The sequence below is a fragment of the Elephas maximus genome, chromosome 17 (assembly GCF_024166365.1).
Source record: "Elephas maximus indicus isolate mEleMax1 chromosome 17, mEleMax1 primary haplotype, whole genome shotgun sequence".
In the NCBI taxonomy this organism is placed as follows: Eukaryota; Metazoa; Chordata; class Mammalia; order Proboscidea; family Elephantidae; genus Elephas; species Elephas maximus.
In genome coordinates this window covers 4,731,764-4,752,438 of record NC_064835.1, presented here as the reverse complement: position 1 = coordinate 4,752,438, position 20,675 = coordinate 4,731,764, and the positions used below count along the sequence as shown (strand labels likewise).

Below are 20,675 nucleotides of genomic sequence, written 5' to 3'. Positions count from 1 at the left end.
ATAGAATCCTTCCCTATTGCAACTGGAGGCTTGAATTTTTTCAGTTCTTTCAGTCTGAGAAATGCCGAGCGTGTTCTTCCCTTTTGGTTTTCTATCTCCAGCTCCTTGTACATGTCATTATATAATACTTTACTTTGTCTTCTTGAACCACCCTTTGAAATCTTCTGTTCAGTTCTTTTACTTCGTCATTTATTCCTTTTGCTTTAGTTGGTTGATGTTCAAAAGCAAGTTTCAGAGTCTCTTCTGACAGCCATTTTGGCCTTTTCTTTCTTTCCTCTGTTTTTAATGTCCTCTTGCTTTCTTTATTTATGATGTCCTTGATGTCATTCCACAACTTGTCTGGTCTTTGGTCATTAGTGTTCAATGCGTCAAATCTATTCTTGAGATGGTCTCTAAATTCAGGGGAGGTATGCTCAAGGTCGTACTTTGGCTCTCATTGACTTGTTCTAATTTTCTTCAGTTTCAACCTGAACTTGCATATGAGCAATTGATGGTCTGTTCCACAGTCGGTCCCTGGCCTTGTTCTGACTGATGATATTGAGCTTTTCCAATGTCTCTTTCCACAGATGTAGTCGATTTGATTCCTGTGTATTCCATTTGGCAAGGTCCATGTGTATAGTCACTGTTTATGTTGGTGGAAAAAGGTATTTGCAATGAAGAAGTTGTTGGTCTTCCAAAATTCTATCATGTGATCTCCAGCATTGTTTCTATTACCAAGACCATATTTTCCAACTACCAAACCTTTGTTTCCAACTTTTGCATTCCAATCAGCAGTAATTACCAACGCATCCGATTGCATGTTCAATCAATTTCAGACTGCAAAAGCTGGTATAAATCTTCAATTTCTTCATCTTTGGTCTTGCTGGTTGGTGCGTAAATTTGAATAATCATTGTGTTAAGCAGTCTTCCTTGCAGGCGTATGGATATTATCCTATCAAGGACAGCGTTGTGCTTCAGGATAGATCTTGAAATGTTCTTTTTCACGATTAATGCAACACCATTCCTCTTCAAGTTGGCATTCCTGGCATAGTAGACCACATGATTGTCTGATTCAAAATGGCCAATACCAGTCCATTTCAGCTCACTTATGCCTAGGATATTGATCTTTACGTATTCCATTTCATTTTTGACAATTGCCAATTTTCCTAGATTCATACGCCATACATCCCAGGTTCTAATTATTAATGGACGTTTTCAGCTATTTCTTCTCCTTTTGAGTTGGGCCACATCAGCAAATGAAGGTCACCAAAGCTTGACTCCATTCATGTCATTAAGGTCGTCTCTACTTTGAGGAGGCAGCTCTTTCCCAGTTGTCTTTTGAGTGACTTCCAACCTGAGGGGCTCATCTTCCAGCACTATATCAATGTTCCGCTGCTATTCATAAGGTTTTCACTGGCTAATTCTTTTTAGAAGTAGACTGCCAGGTCCTTCCTCCTAGTTTATCTTAGTCTGGAAGCTTAGCTGAAACCTGTTTGCTATGGGTGACCCTGGATACCAGTGGCACAGCTTCCAGCATTACAGCAACACACAAGCTCCCATAGTATGACAAATTGACAGACTCATGGGGGAGAAAGCTGCTTCAATAAAAACAAAGAAGCAAGAACATGTAAAGGGAAGGCTGTGAAGAGAACAGTATGGCATGAGCCAAGTGCTCATGCCTCAAAGCAGAAAGAGAAGGTGCTGGCCCCTGGCAGGAAGAGTCCTGATTGCCTGGTTAAAGTACTGGCTTGTATTTTATCCAGTGGCTGGTGGAGGTCCCCTGACAGTTTTTGATCAGGGGGACAAAATGATCATTTGTATTTCAAGCGAGTTAATCTAGGAAAAAATTCAAGATGATTTAGAATGAGGAGAAAGCCTTGAGGTGGGAAAACCAATTTGGAAGCTCTGGCAATGACCCAGATGTGAGGTTATACCATCCTGAACTAGGTCGTTTCAGGGGATACCAGAAGAATATGGCAGCTTCAAGAGAGATGCTGAAGGAAAATTTCATAAGAAGTAGCAAAGCAACAGAGGGCAAGTTGGGACGGGAAGACTCCAAAGAAAGGAGAGGGAGTCCAAATGACTCTGAGATTCTTAATGACCAGGAGAATGTTATTAGCATGAAGTCAAGTAAGGAAATTAGGCAAGTAACCAGTTGGGGGCTGTGGGGTGGGGCTGGGGATGTGAAGGAGATGAGATGAAATGAGTTGATTTTCCAAATGTTTTGGGTAATGCAAGAAAACATAGGCATTCCAAAGCAGAGCTAAATGTTAAAACATTAGAGAAAATTGAATTTTCCCAATTTAAAACAATTATACTCTCAAATTGCTGAATCTTCCATAGAAGAAAAAAAGACAGCATGGCACAAATGTAACTTATTTGACGAACAGAGAAAAAGCCTAGGCTAGATAAACAAACAGAAAATCAGAATTCTGGGTAGTTTTTGAAAGAATCACTTTTCTTTTATATTAAGATTCATACAGTAACCCCAAGTAGGATAACGAGCTATGGCCTGCATATGTCTTCCAAGTTGAGGCCCTTGATTTCTGTTTTAGTACACAGAAAACAAAGACAAAGCTATAATTTTTTCTTTTTTTGTAGCAAATGTCTGCCTTTATATAACATCACTTGTATAATTCAAAATATTCTCTTAAATTTAATCTGTCCTAAAAACCAATAACCTGTTGCTGTCAAGTTTATTCTAAGTCATGGTGACCCCCTGTGTGTCAGAGTAGAACTATGCTCCATAGGGTTTTCAGTGGCTGATTTTCTGGAAGATCGACAGGCCTTTTTCCAAGGTACCTCTGGGTGGACTCCAACCTCCAACCTTTTGGTTAGCAGACAAGCATATTAACTGTTTGCACCACCTAGGGATTCCAAATCTGACCCAATAGCCTACTCAGCAAATACTTTTTTAATGGCTAACACGTAGGCATCAAATGTTGTATTGCATTGGGCAAATTGGCTGCAAAAGATCTCTTTAAAGTGTTAAAAAGCGAAGATGTCACTTTGAGGACTAATGTGTGCCGGACCTAAGCCATGGTATTTTCAATCACCTCACATGCAAGTGAAAGCTGGACAATGAATAAGGAAGACAAAAGAAGAACTGATGTATTTGAATTATGGTGTTGGTGAAAAATATTGAATATACTATGGACTGCAAGAAGAACAAACAAATCTGTCTTGGAAGAAGTACAGCCAGAACGTTCCTTAGAAGTGAGGATGGTGAGACTTCATTTCCCATACTTTGGATGTGTTATCAGGGGGGATCAGTACCTGGAGAAGGACATTATGCTTGGTAAAGGAAAGCGTCAGCAAAAAAGAGGAAGACCCTCAGTGAGATGGATTGACACACTGGCTGCAACAATAGGCTGAAACATAGCAACGATTGTGAGGATGGTGCAGGACTGGGCAGTGTTTCGTTCTGTTCTACACAGGGTCGCTGCGAGTCAGACCTGACTTGACGCCACCTAACAACAACAACATGTGTCAGGTCAACGTGGTCAAATGATCAGAAATTCAAATTAATAGCGTCCACATGAGTGAGGTTTTCCTATAGGAAGACTTTGTAATTATCTCAATAAATACGACTTTCAAGGAGATTACAGCTCTTACTGGAAGGAATAAGTGTTAAGTGCTGCTGAACAGGAGGTTCTGGAGAGGTAAAATAAACGTTGCATTGCTATACTGTTAGAATCACAGATTGAAAAGGTAAAAAAAAAAAAAAAAAAAAAATCAGCCAAAAAAACTAATTCAATAAACTGAACAGTTTTCTTGGGGTCTGGAAACAGTCATAGAAACGTTGAATTTCTGGCTGCTTGAAACCTAGGATCTAGACAGTGTTTTTGAGACCTTCATCCCTTCATCCTGAAGGGTTAAGAGAAGACAGATGAGAGTCAGTTAACATATATTAATATTTGGTCTTGGCAGCTCCACTTCCCAGATGGTTACAAAAGGTGCATTGTACAAGTCTTCAAAAAAAAAGGAAAATTATATTCTTATTAAAAGCAATATTACCAATGGCTAATTTTGTATAGTCTATAGTTGTTGGAAGGCAGGCAGGCTTCTTCCTGATTACTTAATTCTCTCTGCACTTCAGGAGCTGTGCTATTGTCAGAATGAACTCTCAATGCATGGAGTACCGCCTTATAAATAGGACATCTTGTAATTTACTGTCTAAACTAGGACACTCTTGGGAGTGAAAGGGTGCTCTAAATAATTACACTGGGACCACAGGCATTATTAGGCAAATAGGGACACAGGGTCACCCTACTTATGAAAAGGCTCCCTCCCTCTGTATGCCACCATCCAGAGGGATTGCTTCAGGCTTCATCTTCTGATGGTTCTTAGAAAAAAATTTCTTGCTTGGTGTTAATTAACCTCTGTTGTGGGCCCCTGGCTTTGCATTTCTGTTCTTATTCTCCACCTGTCTCCACGGGACTGAACGCTATAGACTTCCAACGTACCTCTTCCCATGGGCCCTTCTGTGAGGACAGCATTCCTTATAAGGCTTCCAAGCACGTCTGTCTGCTCTTCTCTTCCAGCATGCCCATGGCTTTGCACTCTGCCACTAAGGGCCAACCTTGCCTGCTCCCCCACCCCCATCCAGGCTCCTGGGGCCCTGCTTCCCTGAAAGGAGAGGGTGAACAGTCCCCTGAAGGCCATGACCAGTGCGCCCTCCTGCGGGCCCTTGCCCTGTACTGTGACTCACAAGGGTCAGCTGGCAAGGCCCTCTGTCCACTGGTGAACATGCCTCAAGCCCACAGCAGCCTGACATGCCAAGTGTATTAGCACAAGCATAGTAACAATCTGTGGAGACAAAAACTTTTCTTCAGAAGGGCCCATGGGGAGAGGCGCAATGGAAGGAAACTCACTGCCAAATACAAAGGCAGGCAGGATGCAATGACTTAGTAAAAAGAGCTTAGCTGATAACTAGGGCAACGCATGCTAGAACATGTCCTTTTCTCAGGAAAAAATGATGTCACTTAGGTCCAATTACGGAAGTCCCTGATTTAGACACACCCCTTACATACTTCTTGAAGGCGCAGGAGTTCTGAGCCCTTAACTTTCTAAGCTACAGGTTTCTTTCCTCTTCGACCTCATCGCTGTAGCTTCTGCTACCACTGAAGAACCTGCCCCATTTCTCCCCGAATGCTGGTCCAGGTGGCAAGCCAGAAGGCAAAAGAGAAGGAAAAAAAAGGGTGAGGAGAAAGATGAAGCTCTGGCTAGCATGCTTGTCCCCACCTGGCTCCTTGGCCCACACTTCCATCTCTTAAACCAATGAGGGAGGCAAGAGGAGAAGGAGTGAAAGAAGGTGAAGAAGGTGATTTGGAGAAGGAAAGGGTGCATTTATGGGCAGGCTACATGAGCTCTCCTTAGGATATTATAGAGGAGGGTTCTCATTCTGGACAGGGCTGGATTAGATGCAGTCCCTATGAGTCCATGACTTTCTTACCTCCCTCTCCAGGAGCCTCGCCACCTGTCCTCTATTTGCTGTCTAATGTACGTTCTTCCAGCTGCAGCCTTGGGAAGGAAATGTGTGTGTGCGCACATGCCCTTGTGCAAACAGGAGGTGTATGGTGTACAAGGAAGCTGGGAGGACAAACCCTGTCTTGCCACAGTATCCCCCGCATCCTACTTTCCCTGCCTTGTTACTCCCTCTCCCTGGCCCGTTCCCATTTTCTTCACTCTACCATGCCTCCTACATGGCTTTCGCTCCGTACCCAGCCCTCCTTTCTGGGAAAGCCATCATCACCAGAAAGACCTGGAAGAGAAGACAGGATGTGTCTTGACCAGACCAGTTAGAGCTGAGTGTACTTTTACACATGAACCATGTTTTAAATGGCAGTAAAAATACAGAACACTAATTTTATTATTACTTGTCATACCACATATAATTCAGATACCAAACAAAGCTAAACTCATTGTTGTTGAGTCGATTCTGACAGGACAGAGTAGAACTGCCCCATAGGGTTTCCAAGGAGCTGCTGGTGGATTCAAACTGCTGACCTTTTGGTTAGCAGCCTGAGCTCTCAACCACTACACCACCAGTAGTTTCCACCATTGTTTAACTTAGGAAGAACTTTAAAGCTACCTGCCTGGGCTTGAATTCTGGCTCCACCACACACTAACTGCGTGACCTTGGATAGGTCACCTAATCTGTGCTTCAGTTTCCTCATTTGTAAACTGGGGATAATAAATAATTAAAAATCTACCTCCCAGGGTCGTGATGAGGATTAAATGAGTGAATTTACGGAGAGCACTGTACATGATGCTTAGCACATGGTAAATGCTCCATTCATGTGGAATATTATTTTTAGTTTATGAAGGTAATGTCTAAAACAATTCCCTAAAGAACAGAGATGCAAAGCCAGGGGCCACAAGTGATAATTACAGGTGTTTCCAGGCTCATTTCCTTGTCACCTACATTATGCTTCATTCACATGGAATTCATTGCTATTCCTTCATTTGTTCAAATACTTGTGGTTGTTGTTAGCTGTGGTGGAGTCGGCCCCTGACTGATGGTGACTCCATGCACAACAGAACAAAATGCTCCTGGCACTGTTGTGCATGGGGTCACCATCAGTCAGGGGCTGACTCCACCACAGCTAACAGCATCATTCTTATGATCGGTTGTATCAGACCTTTGTGATCCACAGAGTTTTCATTGGGTGATTTTCGCAAGTAGATTGCCAGGGCTTTCTTCCAAGTCCATCTTAGTCTGGAAGCTCCAATGAAACCTGCTCAGCATCGTAATAACACGAAAGCCTCAACTGACAGGGGTGGTGGCTGACCGTGAGACGCACTGGCTGGGAATCGAACCTGGGTCTCCCAGATGGAAGGTGAGAATTCTACCACTGAACCACCACTGCCCCATTCAAATACTAACACCTATTATATGCCAAGTACTATTTTAGGTGCTGGGAATACAACTTGAATAAAATTGACACAAGACCCTGCCCACGAAGCTAATATTCTCCACCACAAGTGCTTTTCCTGCCTCAGGGATTGTACCTGAGCTGCCAAAACATCACCCATCCCTGTTTGTTGGGGGAACCCCTACTTAGGAAATAGCACATCCTTTGTGAAGACTTCTCTAACTTCTGTCATGCAGGACAAGACATCTTTTTTTCCTATGAAATTCTGTACCTATTGTCACTATACATTACAATGGGCTGTGGTTCAGGATTTTAGCATTGGCCACCTATGTCAGCCTGTGAACCTACTGATGGGAACAGGCTCCATGTTATTAATCTTTTAACCTTGGCAATACTGGACCCATAGCAGGCACTTACAGGTTCCTGACTGACACTATCGATTATAGTTTATATGCTCATATGTTTATATCCTTCTTCATGCTTCTCAGGGTCAAGGGGCCATGTCTAACTCGTCTCTATAGCCCTTGTGTCCAGCAACAGAAACAAACAAACAAAAAAAAACCCAGTGCCGTCGAGTCAATGCCGACTCATAGCGACTCTCTAGGACAGAGTAGAACTGTCCCATAGAGTTTCCAAGGAGCGCCTGGTGGATTCGAACTGCCGACCCTTTGCTTAGGAGCTGTAGCACTTAACCACTACGCCACCAGGGTTTCCGTAAGTGTTCTACAAATATTTATTAAATGAAAGAAAAAATTAACAAATGCTTCAGCCTTTTTCTGTAGTATGGAAAAACTTCATAAAATCAGACTGACCGGGGAAAATCAGAGGAGCCATGGTGGTGCAGTGGTTAAGTGCTCAGCTGCTAACCAAAAGGTCGGTGGTTTGAACCCACCAGCCCGTGCTTCAGGAGAAAGATGTGGCAGTCTGCTTCTGTAAAAGATTACAGTCTTGGAAACCCTATGGGGCAGTTCTGCTGCCCTATAGGGTCGCTAGGAGTCAGAATCGACTCAACAGCAGCGGGTTTGGGGTGAAGATCAGTCAGAAGCAGTGAAAAGACAGTCAAGAATATTTTCCAAGAAGTTTCACTTTTCTTTTCAACTACATGCAATTAACTCAAACCACACTGATAACATGGTTCTAAACCCAGTTGTCGGAAATGAAAAAACAGGATTCATCTGTGATTAGCATGGACATTTGCAGGTAAATGCTTGATTTCCAAAGGCCTGTGTTTACAAACACTTTTAATCAGGCTAAACAAGCAGGTGGGCATTGTGACGACTGGGGAGATTTTTACCCCCCACCCCTCAGCTGCTTATCTGGCATCTGTGCTCTGGTGCTAAGTTTACACTGGACCTAATTATCCGTGTTTTTTAAACAGATGAGCAGATAGGGTTGAAAGCCACTGGGTTAAACATTTCTCCACAACGAATTCTTTTTTCAAGGTCAAGTCAAAACACATTTCAGTCCTTACATTAAAGGAAGTTTCCTAAGCTTATAGAGATGAAGTGAGTGGAGACATGGGGGCCCTTTTCATGAGACCATTTCAGACAGGCCAGGGAAGGAAGCAAAGGGAGACCGAGGCAGCCAGCCAGCCAGTCGTTAATACCTAAAACCAGTTGCCCTCAAGTCCATTCCCACTCTCGGTGACCCCGTGTGTCAGAGTAGAACGTGTTGCACGGAGTTTTCAACAGCTGATTTTCTGAAAGTAGGTTGCCAGGCCTTTCTTCTGAGATATCTCTGAGTGCACTTGAATTGACAACTTTTTGGACAGTAGTTGAGTGCTTAACCACTTGTGCCACCCACGGGCCTCCCACTAATATTGATGAAGGGTCGCAGGCACTGGTGGTTCAGTGGCAGAGTTCTCACCGTCTACGAAGGGACCTTGGTTTGATTCCAGGCTGATGAACCTCATGCATGGCCACCACCCGTCTATCAGTGGAGCCTTGTGTGTTGCTGTGATGCTGAACAGGTCTCAGTGGTGCTTCCAGACTAAGACAGACTAGGAAGAAAGACTTGGAGACCTACTTCTAAAAATCAGCCAACAAAAACCCTGTGGATCACAATAGTCTAATCTGCAACCAATTATGGGGTTGGCATAGGACTGGGCAGCATTTCCTTCCACTGTGCATGGAGTACCTATGGATCAGGAGCCAACGTGATGGCAGCTAACAGCAACAACAGAATGCGTAGGGTGCTGTTTAGAGGATTAGGGATACAGCAATGCACAAAATAGCCAGTGTTCTGCCATCTTGGACCTTACACACTAGTGGAGGTGGGAGACAAACAACCCCTGACACAGATACGTGAACACGTTAAGTTCAGGTCCTGATAAGTACAGTGAAGAAGAAATAGTAAAATAAAGGGAAGAGATTAGCAGGGCTGGTGGAGGCAGTAGGGGAGCCACATAGCCGGGGAAGCAAGGGCAGGATTCAGGGAGAAGGTGAGTAGGACTTGAGACTGAATGCTAAGAAGGAGGAAGCTCTGAGAAGATCTGGGGGAACGATATTCCAAGCAGAATAAACATCAAGTGCAAAGTCCCTGAGATACTGAATGAGCTTAGTGTGTCTGAGGGACAGAAAGAAGGCCCCTGTGGCTGGAAAGCTTTAAAAGCAGAGTAAAGTGAAGGAAAGATGAAGATAGAGAAAAAGGCAGGAGATTAGGCCGTGGCTGGCCTTGTAGGCCATAGTACAGAGTCTGGGATTTATTCTAGTTGCCAGTGGATGATTTTAAACAGAGGAGTGGCACTTCAGATCATCCTGGCTACTGTGAGTAGGAGGGACTGAAGAAGGAAGATGGAAGGAACAGGGAGGCCAGGCAAAAGGCTGTTGCATTGTCCAGGTGTTATGGATTGATCTGTGTCCCCTTCCCCCAAAAAGTGTTGGAATCCTAACCTCTTACCTGTGGATGGAATCTAATCTAATGTAATATAATCACCTTCTATAATGCAATCTAGTTTAATGCAATTATTCAGTTGAGGGCATATCTATGTTAGGGTGGATCCAAAACTTAACCACTTCTGAGTCATATAAGGAGCATATTAGACACAGAGACATGCACACATATACTGGGGAAGACAGATGCCACGTGACGATGGCCAAAAACCAAGGAAAGCCCAAGGCTCCTGACACGGCTGAGACCTTTATTTGAACTTTTGGCCTCCAGAACAGTACGAAAATAAAGTTCTGTTCTTTAAAGTCACCCACTTGTAATATTTCTGTTACAGCACCACTAGGTAACTAAGATATCCAGTGAGGATGATGGTGGCTTGGATTAGGGTTTCAGTGGTGAAGCTGACAAGATATGATTGCATTTGTAATATATTTCCCAGGTAAAGTGGACAGGTCTTACTGATGCATCAAGGTGTAAGGTAAGAAGGATATACCAGAGCAGTCTTCTTGACCCCGTTGCCCTTACCAAAGACTTTGAGGTGGATGGACGCGTCCTGCTCGCCGGCCTTGTTCTCCGCAATGCAGACATACTCGGCCTCATCGTTCTTATCCACTTTCCTGATGGTCAGCTCAGAGCTGTCATGGCTGAAGATGTACTTCTCATCTTCCTCATCTTCTATCTGCTCCCCATCCCTGGAGGGTGTAGAAATGCAAAGTGCCATGATTTTGATTACAGAGATAAGATGTTTATTTTTAATTAATTTCCATAAAATGCAGGCAGAACCAATAGGAAGTACTTGTTCTTCACAAAAGGCTAAGGTGGCAAATTGTACTTCTATGGATATTCTTTATTCCCTCATCCAATCCTCTGTCCAAGGACTGTAACCTGTACCCCCAAAGGCTCAGGGAGTGCCCCCCCAAGGTCACATTGTCTGGTTCTGGCCCCACAAGACTGAAAATTAGGAAATTCAAAGCACAAGGCAAGAGAACCTTACAGAAAAGAATCCATTCTTTGTCTGGAGTTGCTATTCCCCAGAAGCCCACTCATTCCAGTGAAATGCCAACACAGGGCCAAAAGTGGGCCTCATGATGTTCCCTTCTCCTTGAGTCCCTGGTTAAAGGCTTGAGCCCATGCCTTACTTTGTCCAGCTCATAGTGGGCTCTGGGAAGCCTTCAGCATCGCACACCAGGGTAACCGACTGGCCAAGGTTGGCGGTGGCATTTACTATGTTCTGCCTGGCTTGGACGGTGGGTGGCACTGGAGGGAAAGAAAATATTGTCAGAGGTGGTTATGAAAAACATGAAGGGACCCAACGGACTGGAGAAGAAACACTCTCAGGGAGCCCCAGATCAAGGGGTCCCAGCCTACGGGTCAAGAGTGTGTATGGGGGGGAGGGGCTCCGGAGTTAGCATAAGGGATCTAAATTCATGTGTGTACAAAATAAGTACTTCTAACTAAATAAATAATTCACCCCAAAACAAGCATTACTGTTTTTCAAGAGTTTAGAAGTCATAATAACGCATTCCATTCATTTTAAAATGGTATTAGATTTACAATAGCTATTTATCATTATGTATTTTTTTTTTTTTTTATTTTCTCAGTCGATGCACACTAAACTTACAACTACCATGGTCAGTGGAACTTCATGTTAAAAAGGGCCTCTTAATACTGGAAAAGGTTGGAAACCACTCTTTCTGGTGATTAAATGGTTAATACCAATTTGCAAAGTACCAGCTCACTAGAAAGTGACATTTCTCTGGGATTGTCAAAAACGACCCAATGCACAAACGGTTTTTACCAAAGGAATGAAAGGGGGAAGAGTTTGGCAGAAAAACAGATCAATAACCAAAACAATTCAACCATGATTTACTTATTTTCTTAGTACTGACATTATAATTTCCTGTAAACATCTTGTAAATGTCAGATTGATTCCACGGGTGTGTTTAGTTGCCACCGCAAATTAAGATGACTAAATCCATGGACCATGATTCTAACTATTCTGAGGCCTGAATTGATTGGAGTATTTCCTTTGAACACTGAACCAGGGGATGAACTTCACAATTACTGTAACGCCAAGGACAATTAGGATGAGTAAGGATGTATTAGCAAGTCTGGGGGAAGTTTCTAGATTTATAAGACAATGAAAGACATTCATAACTACACCAAAAGCCCCCATAATAGAGGGAGACCAAAAAAGCAAGTGTATTAAAAAAAAAAAAAAAGAGCCAGAGGCTATGAACGATTCATCTGAAATGAATGAACGAGACGAGACAGGACAGGGTTTATTTTACAGACCGAAGAGGAAGTTAACGAGAGTGATTTTGGGGAACCGAGGTTGTAGCAATGTGGACAGCAGGAAGAATGGATTGCCTCACCATTCACAATGACTTGAATGTCCTTGAAGTTGATCTCCCCCCGAGCCAGGATTCTGCCCTCACATCGGTAAGTGCCCTCATCTGTTTTCTTGATGCCCCGGATCTGCAGGTAGTTGTTGGACAGGACTATAAATCGGACTAGAAGAGACAAGAGGCAGGTTCATCCAAGGATCAGTCAGAGAACTCTGGTATCTGCAGACAGGTAGCTGGGCCTTCCTTCTGCCTAGCTCCAGTCTTATGGGTGGGGCTTTAAGCTGAAATACAAAAATGTGTCCCTAGCTTTGGAATACACCCAAGAGCAAAGGTCTACTGGAAACTTATCTTCTGCTTTGGAGAGAAAACCAAGTACCTGAATATACTAGTGACAGATATATGACCACTTTGGCCCTGGAAACTGCATGGGATTTTTAGGGCGCTTGAATCTGACTTTGGACTGGGATGCTTCAACGGCTGGCAGAGGTGGAAAACATAGGGAACCCAGTGGCCCTGGGGAAAAGGCAGCTGCCAGGAAATTCAGGTCTCACCATCTTTTTTCAGGATGACATCTCGGCCTTTGTGCTTCCAGATGATGGTTGGGGGGAGGGAGCTGACCACATCACACACAATCACAGCATCTTCCCCCTCCCTGAACTCCTGTGGGGTTGGAGCATTCTTGAACATGAGCTTCTCTGGAAAATGAGCAAGACAAGAGTGAGGGGAGGCAGCTGTGTCTCCCACAAGAGATCCCCTTCCACTAGAGCCATGCTGGCTGGATTTGAGTCCCGGGCAACTCTCAATCCCTATACATAGTTGTATAAGAAGGGGTTGTACCCAGCACTTGGCCAAAGACACCTAGGCATAGAAGCTGGCACAAGTAATGTCAGCATGTGTCTTCATTGTTTGGCAGCCAATATCTACCCATTTGAGTGACAAATTTATCATACTTTGTGCATACAAGTGTCCATGGGGAGAAAGGACCATCTTTACCAAGGACCCCTTGCCATGTGGGATGGTGCTAAAGAAAGACAACGCAAAGGTGGAACAAATGGGTAGAACACCTATTCTACAGTGAACAATGGACAGTCCTTTCCCTGTCTCTCACTCTGTCCCCCCCCCCCACCGAGGACGAGAACAGAAGAAAAGCAGGCTTAATGGCAATAAATACTATGGCAATCAATACTGTTCCATTAGCTGTCACCCTTACTTCCTTAACTTATTTACTTACTTACTGTTCCATTAGTTGTCATTGCACTGCCCAACAGGACAGATGCAATGATAATATGTACTGAGATGCCACCTCCAGACAGGGTTTCAGTGGCAATGGGAACTGCCTGCTCTGAGTGGCACAGGGTGTTTGGATATAATCCCCCAACCCCACTGAACACTTGGGCTCCATTACCAGGAGGGGAGTGTGAAATAAGAAGAGAAAACCTGAATGGTATTAATAGTCAATGCTTGGAGAAGGGGTGGGGGACCCCTAACTACCCTCTGAAAACTGTGTAATTTGAATTTAGAGGATGGAGTTCAGGGAGCAGGGGGTGACTATGACCAGTGTGAACCAGGATTTTGAGTTCCGAGTTGGCCAAAGGTTGTTTAAGAGTGTATCGGAGCTCTTAGCTCAGTTAGGGAGAGGGAAGGGGACCTGCCAAGCCCTCGTCCTGTCCCTGCATTGCCACCCCATCCTTTTTACTACCCATGTGTCTCCGTGGCCAAAGGAAGGGACAGGGATTATTACAGCAGGAGAAGATAGAGGCTCTTACGGAAGATCTTCACATTGACCGTGGCCTCCGACTCACTGCCATCCTCACCAGTGACCACACACTTGTAAATGCCAGCGTCGTCGATGTTGGCGTTGTAGATGGTGAGGGTGGAGGAAGAATCATCGTTCCACACCACTGAGATCCGCTGCTGGTTCGGGGTGAGCTTTTCTCCATTAGGGGAGAACCAGGAGATGTCTTTATCTTTAGCATCCCCTGCCACTATGGAAAAAGAAGATTATTCTCAAACCAGGAGGAAGATGAAAAGACAAAGTCCCCTCCAGAGTGACAGTGGGTGCTCACTATGAGCTACTGAACAACGGATCAGTCAGGCTTGGCCGTCAGGGAGGGATGATCATTGTGGCTCTATTCTGGCTTCTGTGTTTCATTAATATACTCATAACACCTTCTATGGTTTATGTTTGGAAAGAACTCAACAAACACTTGTGCTGGTATTTCACACAGTGGTCCAATCCTTGATGAGGGAAGAGAAATTTGTTGACAACCTACTGTGTGCCAGCCACTAAACTAGGTACTTACAAGCCACACAGCATGGGGAACAAAGGGAGTTAACACGCACAGAATCCGAGCTCAAGGGCCTAGCTGGTCTGAGCCAGCTGGTCAGCTTGTTTGCGAGGGCTTAGATTACGGACTCCTGAGTTGAGGACTAGACAACAGCTCATCTAGGACTATGGGTTCCAACCATTTCATTCTAGCATCTGCCATTTCAGCACACCCTGCTTCAGACAGACAAATTTACTAAATGCAGCCAAGAAGGTGGCCAGGATCGCCCATGCCTCCTATCCCCAGGCACCTAAGACAGCCAGACTGCTGCTTAGCTCTCGCAGACCCTGAGCCCAAGCAGGGTACAGGGCTCTTGGATCCTGCATGTGGCTCCGCCCTACCTTGCACAGCGCCCTTCCCCAGCCTACGTGGCTTGGCCCTGCACAGATGCTTAGCATGGAAATGAGGCAGCCTTCCTTTCAGGGCCCATCATGTTTTCAATAAATACCACTATTTGCAAGATGTGCTGTGGGCTCCACGGCTGCAACTCCAGATCATTTAAATTGCTGTAACGAAGGCAAAACTGTAGCGAACACATACGCCAGCCACCAGCCCCCACATCCAACGCAAATCATGATTGCATTTAAAGGCTCCTCCCCTCAAAAGCTGCTTTCTAAATGTCACAGTTTACACCTAGCTCAGCTCTTTCCTGGTTCTCCTGTGTTCCCAACCCCAGAAATGTCACATCCAGAGAAGCCGCCACCTAATTGGAACCCTTTCCCCCACCAGACATTTCCTGGTCATTATCTGAGGCTGTGGAAGCTGGTGTATTTTCTAAACAAGAAACAAGGGCACCAGGTCTGATAAATCCTAGCGTTCTGGCTGGAACAACAGGTCAGAGCATTTGTGTTTACAGTTGCCCTAGAAAACTCAGGACGTATGGCCTCACAGCTAAAGGGAAACCAGTCCTCAATTCACTTTCAGGCATGTTTTAGACCTTCTTGGATTTTCCTGTTCTGGGAGATTCTAAAAAATAAGCCTTAAAGCAACCCACTGAAGTATTACTTCTGAAGCAGTGCTGTTCTCGAGAGACACTGGCAGAACTCTGGACGTAAATTGAGCAGAGAGGTCTGGGGAGGACTCACTAGTCTGTCATTAGTTGTGTTAATTTTCCTAAGTAAGTCCCTAGACTCCCCTCCATTACCAAGCAGGAATCTAGATGACGCGTTTAACTGCCTTGGGAAGCCTTTGAAAGGGGAAGGAAGAGGGTCCTGGAGCTCCCCTGACTTGAAGGGCTGCACTGCTGATCCTACAGCATAGCAATGGCAAGAATTCTAGGCGTGGTACTATCAGCCTGGCACAGGCATGGCCCACTGGCTCCCGCTCTGCCCCAGGACTGTCTCAGGCAAATTCTGAAACACAGAGGGGCACGGGGGACTTGCCTTGGCACAGGAAGAATTTGGACTCTCCAACGCTGATTTCCCCTTGGCTGGGAACGATATCCACCTGCAGAGACACTGAAAAAGAGAAAGTCCAGTTTGAACATACTTTGAAACTTTTGAGAAAGGAAACCAGAGTTCCCATTAAAAAATGGGCTCCTCCAACTCACTTTAAGAAAGAGTAAGGGGAGGAACTTGTTTGGGATTTGAAAACTTGTCACCACTAAAGTATCTACAGCTCCTTATGCTGCGCAGCCAGAAGTGGACACGGCCGAGACCACTGCCAGACAAAAGTGCTCTCCCTATCAGATCTGGGGTGACTTCTGTTCTCAGTGGAGTGCCGGGGTGGTACAAATGGTTAATGTGTTTGGCTCCTAACCAAAGGTTGGAGGTTCAAGTCCACCCAGAGGCCCCTTGGAAGAAAAGCCTGGAGATCTACTTCTGAAAAATCAGCTATTGAAAACCCTGCAGAGCACTTCTGCTCTGACACACATGGGGTCGCCATGAGTTGGGATCAACTCCATGGCAACTGGTTTTCTGCCCTAAATGTTTCTGACCCCGTGAGGAGGTTTATGGTCCTGCTCAAAACTTCTTGGATTCACCAGAATACCAACCCAACCAATCAAACCAAACCAAACCTGTCGCTATTGAGTCAATTCCAACTCAGGGTAACCCCATGTGTCCAACCAGGTCCTTTCAAATATCAACTGGAAGTATCCCCATAGGCAGAGAGTGTGTCGAGACCAAATTGAGCCAGCAGGAAGCCTACCACTTTGGAACTATGCACAAAAGTCTTTTGTCAATTCTCCCTGCCCTCTTGCCCTCTGTTTAATAGCCATGGAGAAAGATAATGTGAAGATTCAAACCGGTTTTGAATTGCCAGACAAACATTCATGTTACCTCATGAGAAAGAGAACCAGCTTGCTTCTTGCCACAACAGAAGCCAGCATCAAACATTGTCAACCCAATTAGTCAGATACTCTTCTGAAATTCTGTAGGCTACTTCCTGCAGGAGACCCTGTATTCTTTGGTTACTCTCGTGGAATTTTAATTTAAATATCCACATGCTCTGTCATCCCACTCCACTGATAAGATGAAATACATTGCACCAGATCTCACAGACCCCTGTATTCATTCTGTTCCCGGTTTATCTGCTCGGAGCAGATAACCACTCCTCATGAAAATAGGGTTTAGGAGGAAAAAATGCTTTATTCATTTGAATTCAACTTCCTTCTGCTCTCCTCCTCTTAAGTAAACTCAATTTGAAAGCTAAAGGCAAACGGGCATTTTGTTCAATGCATGCAGCTTCTTAAAAGCAATACGCAGGAGGTGCCTGAACAAGACAGGCCGGCAGGAGAGGCTCAGTGAACGCCTCTGTGGAACAGCAGTTTTCTTTTCACAGTAGAATGGAGGCAGTGCTCGTTGCCATGGTGACCGACTTGCAGGCATGGCTGCTGCAGGTCTCCCTCATTTGCTCATTCCAGGAAGAGACCACAGATGTGCCTCCAAGGAATACAGGGATCAAAAGGCCTGCTTGGGCCCTGCTTGGGCAAGGGAGAGGAAGGGTTGGGGGGCTGGCAACTCAGCTACTGGGGGCACAGCCTTCCTAGCCATTCTACCAACAGATAACACAGTTCATGGGAAACCCTGTAAAGCTGTAGGAAGAAAAGGATGACTTGGGAGAGAAAGGAACTGAAAAGGGGAGGAGCCTGGGACAGGGGAGGAGCCTGGGACAGGGGAGGAGCCTGGGACAGGGGAGGAGCCTGGGACAGGGGAGGAGCCTGGGACAGGGGAGGAGCCTGGGGCAGGAACTCAGGCATGGGGCAAGAAAAGGAGAGCACGCTGCACATTCCACTGAACAAGAGATGGGAACTCAAGGCTTCAAAACTCTGGTTGGGGAGATCTGTTATAGTAATTAGGGGCAGCCAGTCTCTCCCTTGGAGGCCTGGTTGCACAGTGGTTAAGCCTCCATCTGCTAACCCAAATGTCAGCAGTTTGAATCCACCAGCAGCTCTCTGGAAACCATATGGTGGCAATTCTACTCTGTCCTACAGGGTCACTATGAGTTGGAATCGACTTGATGGCAACAGGTTTGGTTTTTTTTTTTTGGAGTCTCTCCCTCAGTCTGTTGACGACTACTTATTTCTGGCTTAGGACTGAATTCTTACCTAAGCACAATAAAAGCCTTACTGGCAGGTGTGACTAGCTGTGATTGCTTTCTCTTCTTCTTTTCTGGCTAGGGCTCCGTTTCCGGGTTCCACTGCATTCTAAAATGTCAGAGCCAGAACAAACTGGGATCGACTCTACAGCAGCTGGCTTTCTGCCGTCAATGTTCCTGACCCCTTGAGAAGGCTCACGGTCCTGCTCTAGCAGGAGAACTTTGGGGGTTCCCAGGAACGACAGCCCAACCGTGTCCTGACGCCTCATTTTCCAGATGAGTGGTTTCCCTAAGGCTGCTTCTAGTGAGGGCCAAGGTGGCCCCAGAGCCCAGGGCTCCTGGCTCCTAGGGGGATGTTCTTTCCATTATGGAATGCTACCTCTGAGAGGGGAGGGTAAAATATTTCCATTCAGTTTAGCAAACAACTTGGTGCCATGAGTAACAACCATCAGTAACAGAAGTGAATAAGCCCAGGGTTCTAAGGCCCCATAGTATTTGAAGAACACAGGATCTGTGTCCTGGATGGCCTTATAGGGAGATATAGTAATATGCCAGGGACATCCATTTCAAGGCTAAACCAGGACCTTTTCTACGGTTCACCTTCCTTGGGAATAATGGGCAGGCCTATACATCCGGAAGCTATATCTATGCCATCTGTCACCTAAGTAATGGTCTCTTTGGAGTTTACTGGGGCGTTCTTTAGTGAAGGAGAGGCATATTTCTGTCTGGAAGATTCTCTGGCCCATATGCTGAGCATTAGCAGCCAGCTTCAACATATGGATCCCGTTACTCTCACAGAGGCCTCTTCTGCTTGGGGAAGGATATTCTGATCTCAATTGAAAAAACAGTCTTCATTTTTTCATCTCTTTTCAAACCGAGCTCGACTCTCAGGGGGCAGGAGAACAAGGCAAGGCTGAGGGGTTTTCCTACCCAAATGTGGCCAGTATCTTACCTCTGGGCCACAGAGAGAAATAAGAAACGAGAATTTCAAAGGAATTCCAAGCTTGGCCAGATCCCATGTACATATTTATCATCACAGACGTTTTTAAAAGAACAGATATCCATTTAGACTCCTGACCTTTTGAACTATGAGAAAGATAGCAATTCCTCCCTCAAAACACTGGAGACAAAGCTGGGCCAGAGGAACCCCAGCCTCTCTGAAAATTAGAGTTTGGAGATTTTCCACGGCAGGACGCAGACAATGGCTGGTTATTCTTTCCCAAACGACAAACCTTGAAATACATGGCTTAGTAACGATAAATGGAAATTCTGCACCAAGCCCCAAACTCCTTCCCTCCACTTCTTGCTGCCTTTTTCTTACTCTATTCATCCTTTCCTTATTTCCAATAAAAACACCTATCTCAACCTTCACCTTTCTTCAGTTGCATATGTAAGTGAAATTTCCTACCCAGGTATAACTTACACCTTTAAAGAAACATATATGAAGACAGTCCTCACTGAAAAAGTATCCCATCTCCTGCTTTGCATAAATACCTTTGCATAAACACATAGCTGAATCCAAAGATACATGCTTTAGAAGTGTAGACGCTAAGACGTGGACAGGGCCCCGGGCAGAGCTGAGAACCGCCCTCATTCAGTGCTTTTTCCATATTGCCTTCAGTAACTACTCAACCCCCAAAGCATCTTGCAGTGTGATGGTTCACAGTTTCTGGCTTACAAAATTCACTTCATTATTTCATTTGATCCTCACAACAGTTCTGAGAGAGAAAAACGATGATATTAATGTCTCCACTACACGAAAGGGGAAATCGAGGCTCAGAGAAATTAAATGACTTATCCGGGATAACTCAGTTAACGAGTAGCAATGCCAGGATTAAAAAGCACCTAACTCTAAGGCAAAGCAGCCCCGGTGATGCAATGGCTAAGTGCCTGGCTGCCACCCGAAAGGCACCAGCCACTCCGTGGGAGAAAAGAGCTGGCCATCTGCTCCCATAAAGATCTCAGCCTAGGAAACCCTCTGGGGCAGTTCTACTCTGTCCTGTAGGGTTGCTATGAGAACTGACTTCACAGCACAAAGCAGCGATCCCATGGCAGGGCCAGTGGTGGTTCAGTGGTCGAGCTCTCACCTTCCACGTGGGGGAGGTCTGGGTTCAACTTGTGGCCAACGCACCCATGTGCAACAGCCACCCGTCTGTCAGTGGATGCTTGCATGTTGCTATGATGCTGAACAGGTTTCAGTAGAGCTTCCAGAATAAGATGTACAAGGAAGAAAGGCCTGGTGGTCTACTTTCAAAAATGAGTTTAATGAAAACCCTATGGATCACAACGCTCAATCTGTAACTGATCATGGGGATGGTGCGGGATCGGGCAGTGTTTTGTTCCACTGTGCATGGGGTAGCCACGAGTCAGGGGCCAACTCAGTGGCAGTTAACAATTCTAAGGCTCAAGCTCTTTCCCCTATACTCCACAACTCATCCAGCTACCCACCTTTTGTTTGCCTCTGAACAGGCATATTATAAAACCTATTAATACAGGCCCCTGCCCACCTGTAAGTTTGTCACATTGTGGGGGCTTGTGTGTTGCTGTGATGCTGGAAGCTATGCCACTGGTATTTAAATACCAGCAGGGTCACCCATGGTGGACAGATCTCAGCTGACCTTCCAGACTAAGACAGGCTAGGAAGAACGAACTGGCGGTCTACCTCTGAAAAGAAGTAGCCAGTGAAAACCTTCTGAATGGCAGCAGAACACTGCCCG

The 20,675-nt window shown here is 45.3% G+C and overlaps 1 protein-coding gene across 8 annotated transcripts in view; it reads right to left on the bottom strand.

Moving 5' to 3' along the window:
* NCAM1 (neural cell adhesion molecule 1) overlaps window positions 1–20,675 on the bottom strand; it is a 436,293-nt gene that overhangs the window by 56,533 nt on the left and 359,085 nt on the right. For all 8 annotated transcript variants that reach the window (XM_049856941.1, XM_049856945.1, XM_049856942.1 and 5 more), the window contains exons 2-7: window positions 15,804–15,878; window positions 13,861–14,079; window positions 12,646–12,789; window positions 12,122–12,259; window positions 10,886–11,003; window positions 10,272–10,438 (exon numbers count right to left, since the gene is read on the bottom strand). In XM_049856941.1, the coding sequence (XP_049712898.1) occupies window positions 10,272–10,438; window positions 10,886–11,003; window positions 12,122–12,259; window positions 12,646–12,789; window positions 13,861–14,079; window positions 15,804–15,878 (861 nt within the window). The remainder of the gene's footprint in view (window positions 1–10,271; window positions 10,439–10,885; window positions 11,004–12,121; window positions 12,260–12,645; window positions 12,790–13,860; window positions 14,080–15,803; window positions 15,879–20,675) is intronic.